Here is a 14,480-nt window from a genome sequence, read left to right as displayed (position 1 = left end):
CAGCCCTTCCTGCAGTTGCCACACCCCAGGCCCAGCCCTCCTGGGCCCACCGCTTACCACCAAGTTCCTGCACAGGTACCTTTCTAGCAGTTTCAGCCGTAATTGCCCAAACCTGGAAGCACCAAGGCGTCCTTCAGTTGGTGACTGGATAAATAAAGTGACCCATCCCATCCAAATAATACAGCATTATTCAAAGCCAGAAGGAAATGAGTTACGCCAAGACACGGAAAACCTCAGATGCGTCTTACGTGAAAGAAGCCAGTCTGAAAAGGCTACACACTGATTCCAACTCTAGGACATTCTAGAAAAGTCAAAATTATGGAGGCAATAAAAAGACCAGTGTTTGCCAGGGGTTGGGGGAGGAAAGGAATGGGCAGAACAGACGATTGGGGGCAGTGATCTACTCCGTGTGACACCGTGGTGGTGGACACGTATCATCATACAGGTGTCCAGCCCAAAGAATGGACAGCAGCAACTACAGACCAGGCTGATGGCACGTGTCCATGTAGGCTCATGTCCCCCACCAACGCAAGGTGTTCAGAGAGACGGAGGGAGGGCAGGGGAAAGGAGGATATGGAACTCTGAAGCCTATTAATTTAGCAACAAAATGCCATGATTGTCCTAATCCTTAGGGCATTTCTTCCAGTTACTGATAGACCAGGAGCCCCACTGAGTGGAAGGGGCTCCGCCTCCCAGCCCCATTCCCCACCAGCACAGCCCTTCCTGTCTGCAGACGCCGCGTGCACACCGCGTGCACACTGCAGGAAGCCAGGCATGGGCACGACCCCCCGGGCCCCGCCTTCCCAGGCCCCACACTCCACTGCCTCTAAGGCTACCTCCCGCACGCTTCCATGTAATACTGCGGTTAGCCTTTCTGGTAAGGAAATAACTCGCAGAAACAGTATGTAGTTTTAAAAATGCAAATCCTACAACTCAACCGACCTAGAAATGGCCAGCAAGCACGAGAGGATGCTGGAGATCACCATGCATCAAACCCCAGAACAGCCAGAATCCAGACAGAACCACGCGTCAGGGAGGATGTGGAGGAAGCAGGCCCTCCTGCACCCCAGATGGGGTGGACGTGGAGCTGGTTCCCCTCTCAACCCACACCCCCCTCCCAGGTGTACCCCCGGGACTGAGACTGCGACCCTGGTGGCGGGGGTGGACGCAGCCGTGAATGCACGTTGGAGCACCCAGTGTGCCCTGGGTGGGCGGTCTGGGGGGCACGCGCAGACCGCTGCAGGTCCCCGGACGCAGCGCGTGACGTTAGAGATGCTAACAAACCAGCGTCAGCTACGCCTGCTCAATTCCAAAGGTTTATTTCCTTCAATGGTATTACACGATGTAATGCAAATGGGGGGGGGGGATCACACAAAACTCCTGTAAAGTAGACCAAGGGTCGGGTGCGGATTCGTGGAGGACAAGACCGGCTGGCAGCACACACACTGGAGGCAGGCACGTGGTGGCCCGCTGCATGAGCCCCCTCCCGTGGCACCAGCCTCCCGGTGGCCTGGGTCCCAGCCGACCGTAAAGCAATAAATATGCACAGGTTCCGTGCAGCAAGGAACCAAGTCACTGGCGGACGAGGCAACGACTCACAGGGCTGCTACGAAATCCAAGCACAGGGGCAATATTTCAAGTATTGCAAAGAAAGAAACACAAAGATGTCCACGTCTTGATGTTAAGACCTTAAACCCCTCACCCAGGGCGCCTGGACTCAGGCGGGCTTCCTCTGCCCTCTCCCCACCAGTCTACCCCCAGAGCAGCCAGGACCCAGCCTGCGGTGGGGGGGGGAGGGGGGAACACACGACTTTGGCATCAAACCCACCGTGAAAGCCGGATAGGAGGCTCTGCAGGAACCGCCCCCTTGCCCGCCCACTGCCTCCAGGTGGGAAGGGGGCGGGGGGGAGGGCTGCCCTCACAGGCACCCCTGCCTCCACCCACATCCACACAACGCTGAGCACCCACCCGGCCCTGCCCCACCCTTCCTAAACAAACATCCTAAACTCCTACAAATTTTCTTCTTTTGTTAAAAAAAAAAGAGCTGCAGAAAAATAAGACACATTTCAGGAGTAAAGTGTAATAGACTTCAACGTCTGTTCTGGGTTCAGAAAGCTTGGTGCTTCGTACTGTCCGTCCCTAAAAGAACATTTAAATAAGATGTCTGTGTCTACCCGGGGGATCCCGGGCAGCAGGCCCCCGCACACGCGAGCCTGTCAGTTCATACACGTGCGTCTGTATGTAGGTATGCACACGCGCCTCCTAGTGCGGCAGGGGACTGCGCCTGCATAAAGTGCTCCGTGATTCACAAAGCTGGGTGGGTGGTCTCGGGGAAGGAGGGGGGCCAGGAGGCCACACCGTTTCCTGGGCAGAGCGGCTCTCGGGGCCTCCTCCTGTCCTCAGCACGGCGGCCGGCATCAGGGCTGCCCCGGGGTCTGGCTGGGGTTGGGGGCCGGCCGCAGGTGCCCACCCGCCTTCAAGGAGGCCAGGAGCTCAGCCCATCGGTGAGGCAGGGGGACCGGCCGGATTCGGGTTGTATGGAGCCCTCCCAGCGCCCCGAAGCTCAGGCCTGCAGCTCGGGAGCCCCGCCCCCCTCCCTGGCACCAGCAAGCAGCACCAAGGCTACAGGCCTGTCCCTTCGAGCCTGGCCAGCTGGCCGCCCCCAGCCTGGGGGATCCGCAGAGGAGATCCAGCCCCCTGGGCACAGTGAGCCAGGCACCCCACAGCTCAGGCACAGATGCCGGTCAGCAACGCCGAGAGCCTCCGCTCGATGCACAGCTTGCCTGCAACGAGAATGGCACTGTGAGCAGGACCCTGCCACCCGCCTCTCCCTTGAGCCGTCCCCTGGCTGGCCCAGGCGGCACTCACACTTGGCAATGTTCTCCACGTCCGCCTGGTCGGTGAGGATGTGTTGCAAACCCTCCATCAGCAGCAGAGCCTTGTGATAGCGCTGGACACAGTCCTCCCGGCGGTGGAACATCTCGTCCAAGGCGGCCGACTGCACCTGCTCGAGGGAGGCCAGGGGCTGAGCCCAGCTGCCCCGAAGCCCACACCAGGCACAGGGGGCCGGGGGGCCGGGGGGCCGGCCGTCGCGGCACACACATCAGGGGTGTGGCACGCGGGAACACTGCCGCGGGCCTCAACAGGGACTCGTGCGGCCTTGGGCAGCCAGCTGGCCGACACCGCCCCAGGGGGACCAGTGCCCCCGGGCAGACAACGGTCACCGCTGGGCAGGAGGAGACAAGCTCTCCCCCAGACCTTTGTGCAGACTGCACATTTATGCTACACAAACGAACGTTCTCAAAAACAGCCACCACCGGGCGCCTGGGTGGCTCAGTCGGTTAAGCGACTGCCTTCGGCTCAGGTCATGATCCTGGAGTCCCGGGATCGAGTCCCGCATCGGGCTCCCTGCTCGGCGGGGAGTCTGCTTCTCCCTCTGACCCTCCTCCCTCTCATGCTCTCTGTCTCTCATTCTCCCTCTCGCAAATAAATAAATAAAATCTTTAAAAAAAAAAAAAAAAAACAGCCACCACCTCAGAGCCAACGCTTCTTAGGCACAAAGACCCCAAAGCCACGGAAGCGGAAAGCCGGGGCCCCCTGCGGCCTCGCCGCCCGCGAGCTGCATGCTTCCGGAGGGGCCGCCTGCGCCGGCCTCTCCTGGAGAACACTCACCCACTACAAGGCTTGAGAACCAGGCCTCCTGCCTGGACCCAGCAGCCAGACAGGCGTCCAGCACCGGGCTGGGCCTGTGGAGCCCGGGGGTCAGCGCTGGCCGCCGGGCAGCATGAAATCACACCCCCGCCCGCAGTCCAGCAAGCCATGGACGTCAACGGCCCCCCACGGCCCCCACCACCGCCGTGCCACACGCCACGCGGGCCTACCGTCTGCACCGCGTGGCTGAAGATGAGCTTCTCGGCAGTGACGCTCTGGATGCGATCCAGGAGCCGCTGCTTGTCCAGGAAGAAGCGCTGCAGCCGCAGGCTCAGGCCTTGGCAGGACACCACGCTCGCCTTATACAGCTCGTTCAACTTCCGCACCACTGCGGGCAGGGGCCGGGGACGAGGGCAGCCTCCGTCAGCGCAGGACCCCCGCCCCCCGGGGCCACCGGCTACCCTCACGTCGCCAGGAGCTGGGCCGGCCCTGCTCCAGGCGACCCCCGGGAAGGGCCTTCCTCGGCCCCCTCCCACCCCTGCCTGTCCACGCTCTCCAGCCTCCGTCGCTGCCCCTGGAGGCGCGGCACTCACCCTGCTTCACGGTGGACGACAGACACAGCTTGCCGGCCCGGATTTGGTCGATGGCGGTCTGCAGGCCCGAGGAGAGCAGCTCGGCCACCTTCAGGTAGAGCACCAACTGCTCCGCGAAGCTGGAGGGCGGCGGACGCGTGAGGCGGCGCCGAGGCCCCGGGCCCCAGGCCGCCTCCCCCCCGGCCCCGCAGGGCCCGCGCACCCCCACTCCCGGCTCAGCAGGCTGATCTGGTCGGCCACCACGCTCTCCTGCAGCTGGTACTCGGGCCCCCCGGCCGCGTCGCTGGCGCTGCCCCTCAGGGCCGCGATCTCCAGGACGTGCTGGACGAAGACGAGCGTGAAGCGCAGGCTATGCAGGATCTCCGTGTGCTCTTGCTGCAGAGAAACGGGGCGGCTGAGGCGGCGGCCGTGGCCCCCCGCCCTCCCCGCCCCAGGACCTGCCGCCCACGGCCGGGGGCCCTCACCTCCATCAGTGTCTCCTCAGGGAGGTCAGGGGCCTCGAAGGTCACAGCCCCCTCTAGGTTGGCGGTGACGGGGTCGGCGAAGCTGCAGCAGTGTCCGGGGGCCGGGACCTCCGGGGCGGCCTCACTACAGGCCCCAGGCGCCAGGTGACGGGCAGAGGGGGAGTTGGCCGAGCCAAGAGAGCTCGAGGAGCCCACTGCAGGCAGAGGCCGGGGGCAGCCGATTCAGGACGCAAACCCCTTCCCGCCAGGTCTGGATGCCTCGGTCTACACTCCCCCCCTGCCACCCACCGCGGACGCCCTGCCCCCCCCGCCGGGGGCCCTCCGGTCCGGAGGCGGGAGCCGTGGGAGCGTCCGAGCCCCGAGCCTGGGACCCCGACCCGACGAGGCCAGCCTGCCCGGGGCGGCTGCAGACGCGGTTGCTGTGAGCACTATCCACACCCCACGTGTAAGAACGAGGCCACCTCACACCCCTGACCTGTCCGGGCCCATCTGCAGCGCCGTTTACACCCTGCGGCCTGGAGGAGCACCGTGCAGTCCTCACCTGACAACATCCTGGCACGGGGACCCTGGGGCGGCGTGGTCCCGCTGGGGGGTGAGCCCACGGTGAACACCACGGGAGACGGGCTGCCGGCCCCCCCGGAACGGGCTCCCGGGTGCAGGTTCCCTCCGAGGCCAGCAGAGGGCGCTGCAAGAGCGGGACGAGGGCTCAGAGCCCGGTGGTCGGTGCCCGCCCCCCGCCCCGCCCCGCCGGGAGCCCCCCGGCCCACCAATCTCCATAGGCTTCTCCTGCAGGCTGTCCGTGCTCCCCGAGTCAGGGGCCTGGGTCCCAAACGCAGCCTTGAGGAGCAGATCAGTGAGGCGGCCGGTACTGAGGGACCTGCAGGGTGAGGAGCCGTGAGGAGCCGGCCCGGGGCCCCCGCCCGCATCGCCCAGCCGCCTGCCCTAACTCACCAAAGGCCAGGCACACAGGGCCTCACAGGCTGGCCGTCTCCTGCCCCCACTGGCCGCAGGCAGTGTTCCCCGTCATCACACAGGCCAAGTGGGCCCAGAAAGGGTCACACAGGGAGGAGGCGCAGACGGGGCCCCTACCCACACGCAGGTCTACTCCCCGCTTCTCCTCCCAGACAGCGGGCCAGCAAGCGTGTCGGGAGAGCCGCTTCCCACGCACCTGCCGAAGGGGCTCTTGTCGTCAGTGGGCCGCAGGCCGGGGCCCAGCTGCTGCCCCTGGAGGGGTCCTGCCTCGGAGAGGTCCGGCAGCGTCCGGTTCCGGGGGGGTGTCATGACCACGCCCTGCCGGGCCAGGAGGGCCAGCAAGTTCTGGGAGCTGGGGGTCTTGGGGAAGTCGAAGGCAGGCGTGGCCTAGGAGGGGCAGGCGGGGTGCTCAGACAGGCCACCACGAGGGCGCTCGCAGCCCAATGCCGGCACTTCTGCGGCCCCACGCTTCCATCACCCGGTCTCCGCAGCGAAGGCACGGGGCCTTGTTGGCTGCAGGAAAGCAATACGGGCCCCGCACACGCCCAACCCCCAGGCACACGGGCGCCCTCGGAAACGCCGCCTGTGTCGCTAACGGGCCCGGCCCCGCTTCACCAGCAAGGACGCCACAGCAAGGACTGAGCTGAGTGTCTTGCCCGGAGCGGTGCTGGAGCCCGTGGGGCACCTTCTGCGTTTCTGGGGCCCGAAGCGTGTCGCACGGGAATCCTGCCAGGAGGGTGGCCGACAGCCTGGGCAGGTGGATGGGAAGGGGTCCTCGGCACAGAGCCACACTCTGCGGGCTTTTCCCAGGACTGGTCACTTCCTCCCTGCCCCCCCCAGCTCTGTGGCCCCGTTACCTTGGTGGGGGAGCCCAGGATGGGGGGCAGGGGGTTGCGCTGCAGGAAGTCAGGCAGCTTGGGCGAGCCTCGCAGCGGCCGGCAGGACTGCAGCCCGTGGGCTGGCTGCGGGGGGCTGGACTGCGGGTGGCCAAACGCCGCCCCCAGGGGGTCCGTGGGGGGCTTGGGCAACTTAGGGCGGACGACGTGCAGGTCGGACAGGTTGGGAGCACTGTGCAGGCGATAGCCCAGCCCAGCGGCGTGCGGGGAGTGCTCGGGCGCAGAGGAGCCTGGAGCAGGACAGGACAAGGCCTGGTCACTACCTCGTGGGGCCTGCCCAGCCCAGCCGCCACCAGCAGCAAGAGGAGCGTGTGTGTGAGGCCCTCGAGTCTGGGCTCCTCCCCCCACCCCGGCTGCTCGGCGGTGCGCCTGAGCAAACGGGCGCAGGTCATACCGCACGGCGGGTGCGGACACTGAGGCCCAAGTGCCGCTCCACAGCCCAAGGCCTGAGCTTGTCAACAGTGCCCCAGGACCCGACCCTCCCTTCCCCATACGAGTGACCGTCGTGAGCAGGAAGCTGGCCCCTGCCCCTGGCCCACGCCCACACCTACCTGCACGAGGGGATCTGCCACCCCGCATCTCGGCTCCTTGGGGGGAGGGTGCCCCGCTCCAGCCCTGCCGTTCAGGGAGGATTCCAACTTGAGGAGAGAGGAGTCACCAGGGTCACGCCCCGACAGAGCCAAGTCCCCTCCCCCGCCAGCCCAGCCCGGGGAGATGCCCAGTCCCTCGTTAGAAGCTCCCACCAGGGGCCTTCAGGTTCACCTTGTGGAGACGGTGTGTAGGGCCGGCCCCCACCCAGGGAGAGCTTCCTGGCCAGGGCAGCTCCGTGCTCGGCGTGGGATGGGGGTGACGGACTGGCCCGGGCAAAGCCCAGGGGGCTGGTGCTGCCCGACCTGCGGATGGCAGAGGACCTGGGGACAGGAGCAGGCACGAGGAGATGAGGGTCACGGCCACGCCAGACGGCTCGTCCCTATCTGTTCAAATAACGGGTCTCACTCAGGAGCCTCCAGGAAGATTGGACCACTCACCCTCCTGCCTAGAGTGATAACTAAGAAGTGAAGACCCCAGTGTTCCCCCTGGGCATCCTCTGGCCTGAGGTCACAGTCCCTGCCGGGACAACCACTAGCCCACAGGATCTTCTGTAAATTACGAAAAGAAAAGGGAGGCTTCTCCTCCTGCTGTGTTTGTTGAAATTCATCAAAAATCAACACTGGGTTTTGTAAATTCATGATACTTTACTAACATCTACCACAGAGCTGTCCTAATAAACCTAAGACCTCCGTACATCCGTGAGCAGGGGCGGCGAGACTTACACAGTGCACAGCCTGCACAACTGTGCATGTGGGACAACCCTGTACCACTCCAAGGAGGCTGCAGGGGCTTCTCACTACAGCTCTCCAGGGCATGCCCTTTGGCCCCAGGGGACCCCTACATTCACGGGGGGAACCAGAGGTGAGGGGTGACCATGCTGACCGTGTGGTCTGGCACTGGGTGGGCGACTGCAGGTTCTGCTCAATGCGCTGGTAGTTGCGCACCTGCGTGGGGACCGGGATGGGGACGGACACGCCGCACCTGCTGCTGGAGGGGCCGGCCCGGCTGCGGTGGGAGGAGAGGCGGGGGGGTCAATGGAAACAGAGCACTGAGCTGAGGCCCAGCCCCAGACACAGTGCAGCACACACCCCCGAGGCCGCCTGCTTCCTCAGCTCTGCACAGGCCACCGCCACCATGCAGGCAGCCGGGACTGTCCACGCCCGCCCCACGCACCCCGGGCCACAGGGACGTGTGGTAGAAGGTCAGGCTGGGGCTGCTCCCCCGCTCGGCTCCGGGGACCCGAGCCCACCCAGCCCCGCAGCTCCCCCCCACCCCACCCCCGGGTCTACATCCCTCCCGCCACAGCCCCCCCCCTCCTGGGTCACCCACGAGAAGCCCAGTGTCCTGCAAGGCCTGAACCAGGACAGGACCTGCAGACACAGTACCGCCTGCAAAGCCCAACCTGGGGCTCGGAGCCCTGACCCTAGCTTGGGGCCCTGCACAGCCCTGTCCCACCCCAGCCCCTGCTCACCCTGAGGGGCTGGGAGAACTGCTGCAGGGTGGGGAAGGAGATGGGGTCCGGCCACGGCTCTCCAGGCCAGCGGAGGCCACCAGTGAGCTCCTGGCAGGGACAGATAACATAGACAAGGCAAAGGGACAACCGGCAAGGACCAGCATTTCCCTCTCCCCAAACCAGGAGCGGGCAGGGCAGGGGGCTCACCCGCTACACATCAGACTGTCCGGGGGGGGCTTGGCACCGGCCGCCTCGGCCACCAGGTCACCTGTGGACGAGAGATGAGTGAGGCTCGGCCTGGGTACCTCTCACATCAGGACAAGCGTCCACTCCACGCTCCTAGGCCACCTCACCCACCATGGCTCCCTGATGGCCCCACACTCAATTCCAGACAGTGAGGGGAGGCTCCAGGCAAGGAGGGGAGAAGGCAGCGCTCCCAAGTCCCCACTTCTGTCCCCCAACCTGACCGGACCTCAGGGCTCTGAAGGAGACCCTGGGTGTGCTCTCCATTCCCCAGCCTTCAGCCACCTCCAGGCCAGACGCCCAGGGCTCCCAGTCTGGGCCTGACCTCTGCTCTGGGACCCTGGGTCCCACACCTGCCCCATCAACCTCTCTCACGGCCCTGTCTCCCGCTCATTGCCCTCCTGCCCCTGCCCTGGAGGTCCAGGGCTACTCCAACTCAGCCCTGAGTCCCAGGAGTCATGGGATGGCCACAGGCAGCAAAAGGAACTATCAAAGCCCAGGGTCACGAGAGAAATGTTAGACCTCAGGACGGAGTTTTGGGTGGTGCTGGGCCTGTCCCTGAGGCCTGAGAAGCAGTGCTCAACAAATACGAAGCTGGCAGCAACTCCCTCCCTGGGAGCAGACGCTCCAGAGGGTGCAGAGGGCAGGGCCCGCCGAGCACAGGGACTCAGTCCACAGACCAGCCACAGATAACTGGGACGACGTGGCTTTGACTCCATAGGCAAGCTGACCTGGCATGGAAGCTGCCAGAACCACCCTGAGGGCACACAGGTAGAGAATTTCGCAAGCACGCACACACACATACACACACAGAGCTCACACCCGAAGCAACCCCTAACCCCTGACCTGGAAACTGGGCCGGGACCATGACGAAGTCATCCGTGTCGCAGGACGAGTCCTTGCTGCTGCCGCCGGAGCCCCGGGAGCCCTGCAGGAAGCCGGCAGCGTCGGCCGGGGAAGTCAGCGTCTTCTGGAGCTGCTGCTGCATCTCTCCCAGGGACTGGGGGTCAGAGGGGAGGCCACTGAGACTCGGCCCCGGGGTTGGGGGAAACGGGGCTGCTGGGTGCTGACAAAGGGCTCAGCATGCCCTCCTCCCCATCAGGTTCTGCGTGGTCTGCCGCCCGCCAGGCCCGGGCTGGGCCCCACAGCGAGTCACCAGATGCAGCCACCCAGCTCCCACCGGGCTCCCGGGGAGACTTCCCCGCATCTCCATCAGTCCCGCAAAGGCCTCAAAGGGGGGCCGCTCTGCGCTCAGGACATAGGGCATCCAACGTCTGCCCTCGGCGTGGGCAACGGCGGTCCTCCCTACCACGGGCCCTGGCGCCCCAGCTCTGTGTGCACCCCCAGCAGGCCTCGCCCAACCCCTGCTGAGGGGCTGGGGACACGAGCTGGGGGGCGGGCTCCAGGACGCAGGGCCACCCCACTGCCCTGCCCACACGTGCACAGCACACACAGACCCGCGCCAGGCAGGTCGGCCTCTGGGATGCGAGCGCTGGCGTGGGGGGCTACGAGAGCTTTTGCCAACTCGTCAGGCTCCAACGTTTCCCACCCCAGCCCCTGCTCACCCTGAGGGTCCGGACGTGTCTGTCCGCAGCTGGTGGGGCGGCCAAGAGCAGGAGAGCACCCCACCTTCCTGGGGTTGACAGCAAGGGACAGCCCTCCGCATGACTTGCACGCGGCGCCAAGCTCCGGGGGGAGCAGCCCGGGGCCCGGCCCAGCGGAGACTCACCGGAGGGGAGGCCAAGTGCGAGGTAGAGCTGCTGCTGGAGCTGCTGCCGGACCCCGAGCTCGGGTACGAGGGCACAGGCACGGGGGGGGCTGGGGGGGGCACAAGTCAGCGCGCGGGAGGCCCCCACCCCCAGCCGGGCCAGCCCAGCAGCAGCAGGGGCGGCCCCTTGCCCCCCGTGGGCCCCACCGTGGCCGCGGGGCCCCAGGAGCCCCAGGGGACTCACACTTCTTCACGGTGGCGCTGGCATCGAGGAAAGGGTGCCGGAAGAACTCGTCTGCGGGAAGGAGGACGGCAGAGGCCTGAGCAGAGCCCTGACCCCAGGGCTCCCTGGGGGAAAGATGCTGTCCCGCCCCCCCAACTGCCGCTGGGGCCTGAGCCCCAGCAGGCCTCGGCGCCCTCCCCGGCCAGCACCGCACCAGGCGTGCAGGGAGACGGCCCCAGCTGGGGGGCTCTTCTCCTCCCCTGGCTGGGCCCCCCCCCCGCCTCATGGGTTTTCCCAGCGGCGGCACTTCCCATTGCAAAACCGGGGTTTCCACAGCCTGGGCTGCTGGGAAAGCGCTGTGGGCATCCGGGAGCTGAGAGCGGGGGGCATGCAGCCAGGAGGCGGCACGCCGACCCAGTGGGCCGTCAGGAGTGGACACACGCTGTGGGCCACCACATCATGCTACACGCTGTGGGCCACGGTGTGACCGGGGGGCCGCTCACCGAAGTCCATGCGGTCCTTGTGGTTCCGCTGCAGCAGGGCCAGCAGCAGCTGTCTCAGCGGGGCCGACGTCTCCCTGGGGATGCTGGGCGGGGCCAGAGACAACATGACCCGCCGCCCGCCCGCCCACCCGGGGTCAGTGGGGGGCGGGGGCGGGCAGGACCTGGGCACTTACGTGGGTACCAGTGTCTTGTTCCTCTCATAGAAGAGGCGAAGGTCCTGGGGGCTGCTGGCCTGGTGGGGGACGGCAGCGTGAGCGCCCCTCAGAGCCTCCAAGCCCCGAACGAGGCCAGAGCCCTCGGCCAAGCACCACAGGCCCTCCAGGCTCCCAGGGATGCCCCCTGCCCCCGTCCAGGCTGTAGACCACAGGCACCACAAAAGGGCAGCCAGTCGGGCCAGAAGCCAGGCGGCCAGGCCTCCCTGCCCCCCAGGGCACACCAGTCAGGGTGGTCTTGGGTGTCCGGTGTGACTGCATGTTTGCTTCTTGAAATAAAACAAGAGTCCATGCACCCCCCCCCAGCAGAGGACCCCAACATGAGCTCTCCCCTCGCAGCGGGCACCGCATGCCCTGGGGAGCACCTGGTTGGCACGTGTGTGGTCAGCCATCTGCGCTCACCGCACACCACCACATTCCAGGCACCGTTCCCGGCACCAGCGAGGAGCCAAGAGCAAGAGAGCGCCCCACCTCCCCGGGGTTGACAGTGAGGGACAGCCCTCCGCATGCTCATGCAGGGAGGAAACAGCAGACAGGGAGGGGGGCAGGGAGCTAGGGGCCAGCCAAGAAGCTGAGGAGCCAGCTGGCAACAGCTGAGCGCTACATGGTCAAGCCAGGAAGTCCCGACGGGGTGTGCAGCCCAGCACGGGAGGCTCAGAGCCCCCAGCCCTCCGGAATCCCACTGCTGAGCAGGCCGGGGCTTTTCACAGGTGGTGCTCCCCGGGGCCTGACACCCACTCGGTGCCTCACGCCGGCAGGGCACGGCAGGACGGAGGGCACAAGGCTGGGTCCAGACGTGCACGTGGGCACACACGGATGCGCTCCGGAGCTCGCTGACTCCAGCCTGGCCTGCGGCAGGACGGGGCCCCACGTGACCGCGTGGTGGGGAGCCACGAGACCACCTGCCTCTCGTGAGCGCAGGCCGCGGGCCTGCAGTGCCCTGTGGCTGCGCTGGGACCCAGAGCCGAGTGTCGGGGGCAGGGTGCGAAGCGGCGGCCAGCCCACGCCTGGCCTGGGGCTCGCTCACCTGGAAGGGCGCCTTCCCCGTCAGGCACTGGTAAACGATGGTGCCGATGCTCCACAGGTCTGCCTTCCCGTCGTAATGCTGCGACATGATGACCTCGGGGGCCTGCGGGGAACCCAGCGAACGAGTCAGCCCCGTGGCTGGAAGGGACGGTCAGGCGGCAAGCGAGCTCGGGCGCCGACACCAGCCACGCGGAACGGACCGGAGCCCCCTGCCGCCCGACTGCCACGGGTGTGGTCGAGCACAGTACGGCCCCGCCGGCTGCAGCCGACACGCGGCGGGGAGCCCACGACTCGCGCCTCCCACGGGCACGCGGCTGGGGCGCCCACCTACCATGTACATGGGCGAGCCGCAGAGCGTGGCCGCCATCATGTTGCTCTGCAGGTACCGAGCGAAGCCGAAGTCGGCTGCGGGTGAGGGGGCGCGTGAGGGGGGAGGCCCTGCCCCCGGGCCGCCCCGCACGCCTTCCCCCGCCGGCCCCGGCCTCACCGATCTTGACGCGGATGCTGTTGGGGTTGGCGCGGCGCCCCCCGGGGTTGGACAGCAGGATGTTCTGGGGCTTCAGGTCACGGTGGATGATGCCCTTGCTGTGCAGCAAGTGCATGGCGCCCGCGATCTGCTGCAGGAAGAGCCGGATGGTGTCCTCGCTCAGCGTCCGCATGGCTGCAGGGACAGGCGCCCGGGGTGAGGGGCCGCAAGCCCTTCGGGGACTCCCCACTCCCACTGCTGCACCGCGCCCCCGGCCCCGCCCCTCGCTCACACCACGGCGCACGCCTGGCCGGCCGCGAGCCCATCTGCTGCGGCTGCCCGGCTCCGGGGGTCCTCGTGGCCCTGAGCCGCCCGCCGCCACGCACCGCTGCCCTGTCACACCCCCCCTCTCGGGTCCCGTTACTTCTCCGGAGCCGCCCCCACCCCCACTGCAGGGGAGCCGCAGGGCCCGCCCTCCTGAGCGGAGGGATGCACAAACGGATGCGGAGGCAGCGACCAGGAGAGTGCCTGCCCCCCACCGTGGCAGGGTCCTGGGGAGGCCCACCCCTCCGTGGTCAGCCAGGCCTTGCTGGGGGCCCAGGGTGCTCAGGACAGCCCAGCACCCTGCCGGGCAGCCGGCCAGGTGCTTCGGGCCCCCTGCAGGACCAGGCGGCCATCAGAAGGCACCGCATCCCCACAAAGCACCTAGGGCCCTGCTCCCAAGGGGCCTTCCAGACCCATCTGTCCTGAGAGGCTGTTCCACCTTCCACAGCAAGTGCTGGGGGTACGGGAAGACCCTCCACCTCCATCAGGCTGCCTTGCAGGCTGGGTCAGGGTGAGACTGGGCATGCAGCCCCCTGGCCAAGGGATGTCCACTCACTGTGCAGGTAGTCAGCTAGGTCCCCACCGTTACAGTACTGCAAAAGACCATTGGCACAACCTGGTCAGCGGCCCTTCCTGGACCGCCCACCACCCCACACCGGCTCCCTTGCCCCCAGCCTCCTTCCTGGGGCAGGTGTCCCCTGCAATCCGTAGTTGAAGAGGTCAGTGGGGGGCTTGATCACCTCAGGCACCTGCCACGGCCACGAGGGCTCCCGATGGGGTGGCCCTACGCCCACGGACATGCACCCAACCTCTAACCCCCAGGTGACAAGGAACCGGGAGCCAGGAGTGTCTGGCCTCCCTGTCCTCCCAGCCGGGGCTGCAGGAACTCACCTCCATGACCAGATAAACAGAATTGGCCATCTCCTGCAGGACACAGAAACAGCAATGAGAGGTGGAGAGAAGCACCCCCCGCCCCCAGCAGTGCTCCAGGAAGCCTCTCTCGGCCTCAGTGTGACCCACGGACTCGGCACCCACGCCCTCGACACGCCCCCTGGGCTGCGAGCGAGGCCAGGGAGCATGGACAGCGGCCGGCTGGCTGGGCCCAGGGCCTGCTGTACCAGCGCTTGGCCGGTTGGGGAGTGGCCAGAAGACGAG

The 14,480-nt window shown here is 66.7% G+C and overlaps 1 protein-coding gene across 2 annotated transcripts; it reads right to left on the bottom strand.

Annotated features, from left to right (window-relative positions):
• Window positions 1-1,303: 1,303 nt before the first annotated feature.
• On the bottom strand, window positions 1,304-14,356 carry ULK1 (unc-51 like autophagy activating kinase 1). Of its 2 annotated transcripts, XM_081802438.1 has the most exons (25): window positions 14,217-14,356; window positions 13,882-13,918; window positions 13,023-13,196; window positions 12,867-12,940; window positions 12,537-12,638; window positions 11,471-11,529; window positions 11,298-11,380; window positions 10,816-10,866; window positions 10,593-10,681; window positions 9,710-9,863; window positions 8,828-8,888; window positions 8,639-8,728; window positions 8,050-8,172; window positions 7,339-7,487; window positions 7,128-7,214; window positions 6,538-6,806; window positions 5,877-6,067; window positions 5,476-5,585; window positions 5,250-5,393; window positions 4,709-4,902; window positions 4,447-4,619; window positions 4,245-4,363; window positions 3,882-4,039; window positions 2,869-3,004; window positions 1,304-2,783 (listed from the first exon to the last, which is right to left on the bottom strand). In XM_081802438.1, the coding sequence occupies exons 1-25, from the start codon at window positions 14,244-14,246 to the stop codon at window positions 2,728-2,730; spliced, it is 2,913 nt and encodes a 970-aa protein (XP_081658564.1). In that variant the 5' UTR covers window positions 14,247-14,356; the 3' UTR covers window positions 1,304-2,727. The 2 variants fall into 2 exon arrangements, with proteins under 2 accessions (XP_081658564.1, XP_081658565.1); XM_081802439.1 differs by lacking the exon at window positions 14,217-14,356 and having other exon boundaries at window positions 13,765-13,905.
• Between the last annotated feature and the right edge of the window lie 124 nt (window positions 14,357-14,480).

Source organism: Leptonychotes weddellii, chromosome 13, assembly GCF_054177405.1.
Source record: "Leptonychotes weddellii isolate Sample4059 chromosome 13, ASM5417740v2, whole genome shotgun sequence".
In the NCBI taxonomy this organism is placed as follows: domain Eukaryota; kingdom Metazoa; phylum Chordata; class Mammalia; order Carnivora; family Phocidae; genus Leptonychotes; species Leptonychotes weddellii.
The sequence above is the reverse complement of the archived record's forward strand: the minus strand, read 5'-3'. Positions and strand labels throughout refer to the sequence as shown.

Coding starts and splice junctions, on each gene's coding strand:
- ULK1 (XM_081802438.1), bottom strand. CDS start 14,246: ATGGCCAATTCTGTTTATCTGGTCATGGAG. Junction 7,215..7,338: donor CTACACACCGTCTCCACAAG/GTGAACCTGAAG, acceptor TCTCTCCTCAAG/TTGGAATCCTCCCTGAACGG. Junction 4,040..4,244: donor GTCGTCCACCGTGAAGCAGG/GTGAGTGCCGCG, acceptor CCCTGCCCGCAG/TGGTGCGGAAGTTGAACGAG.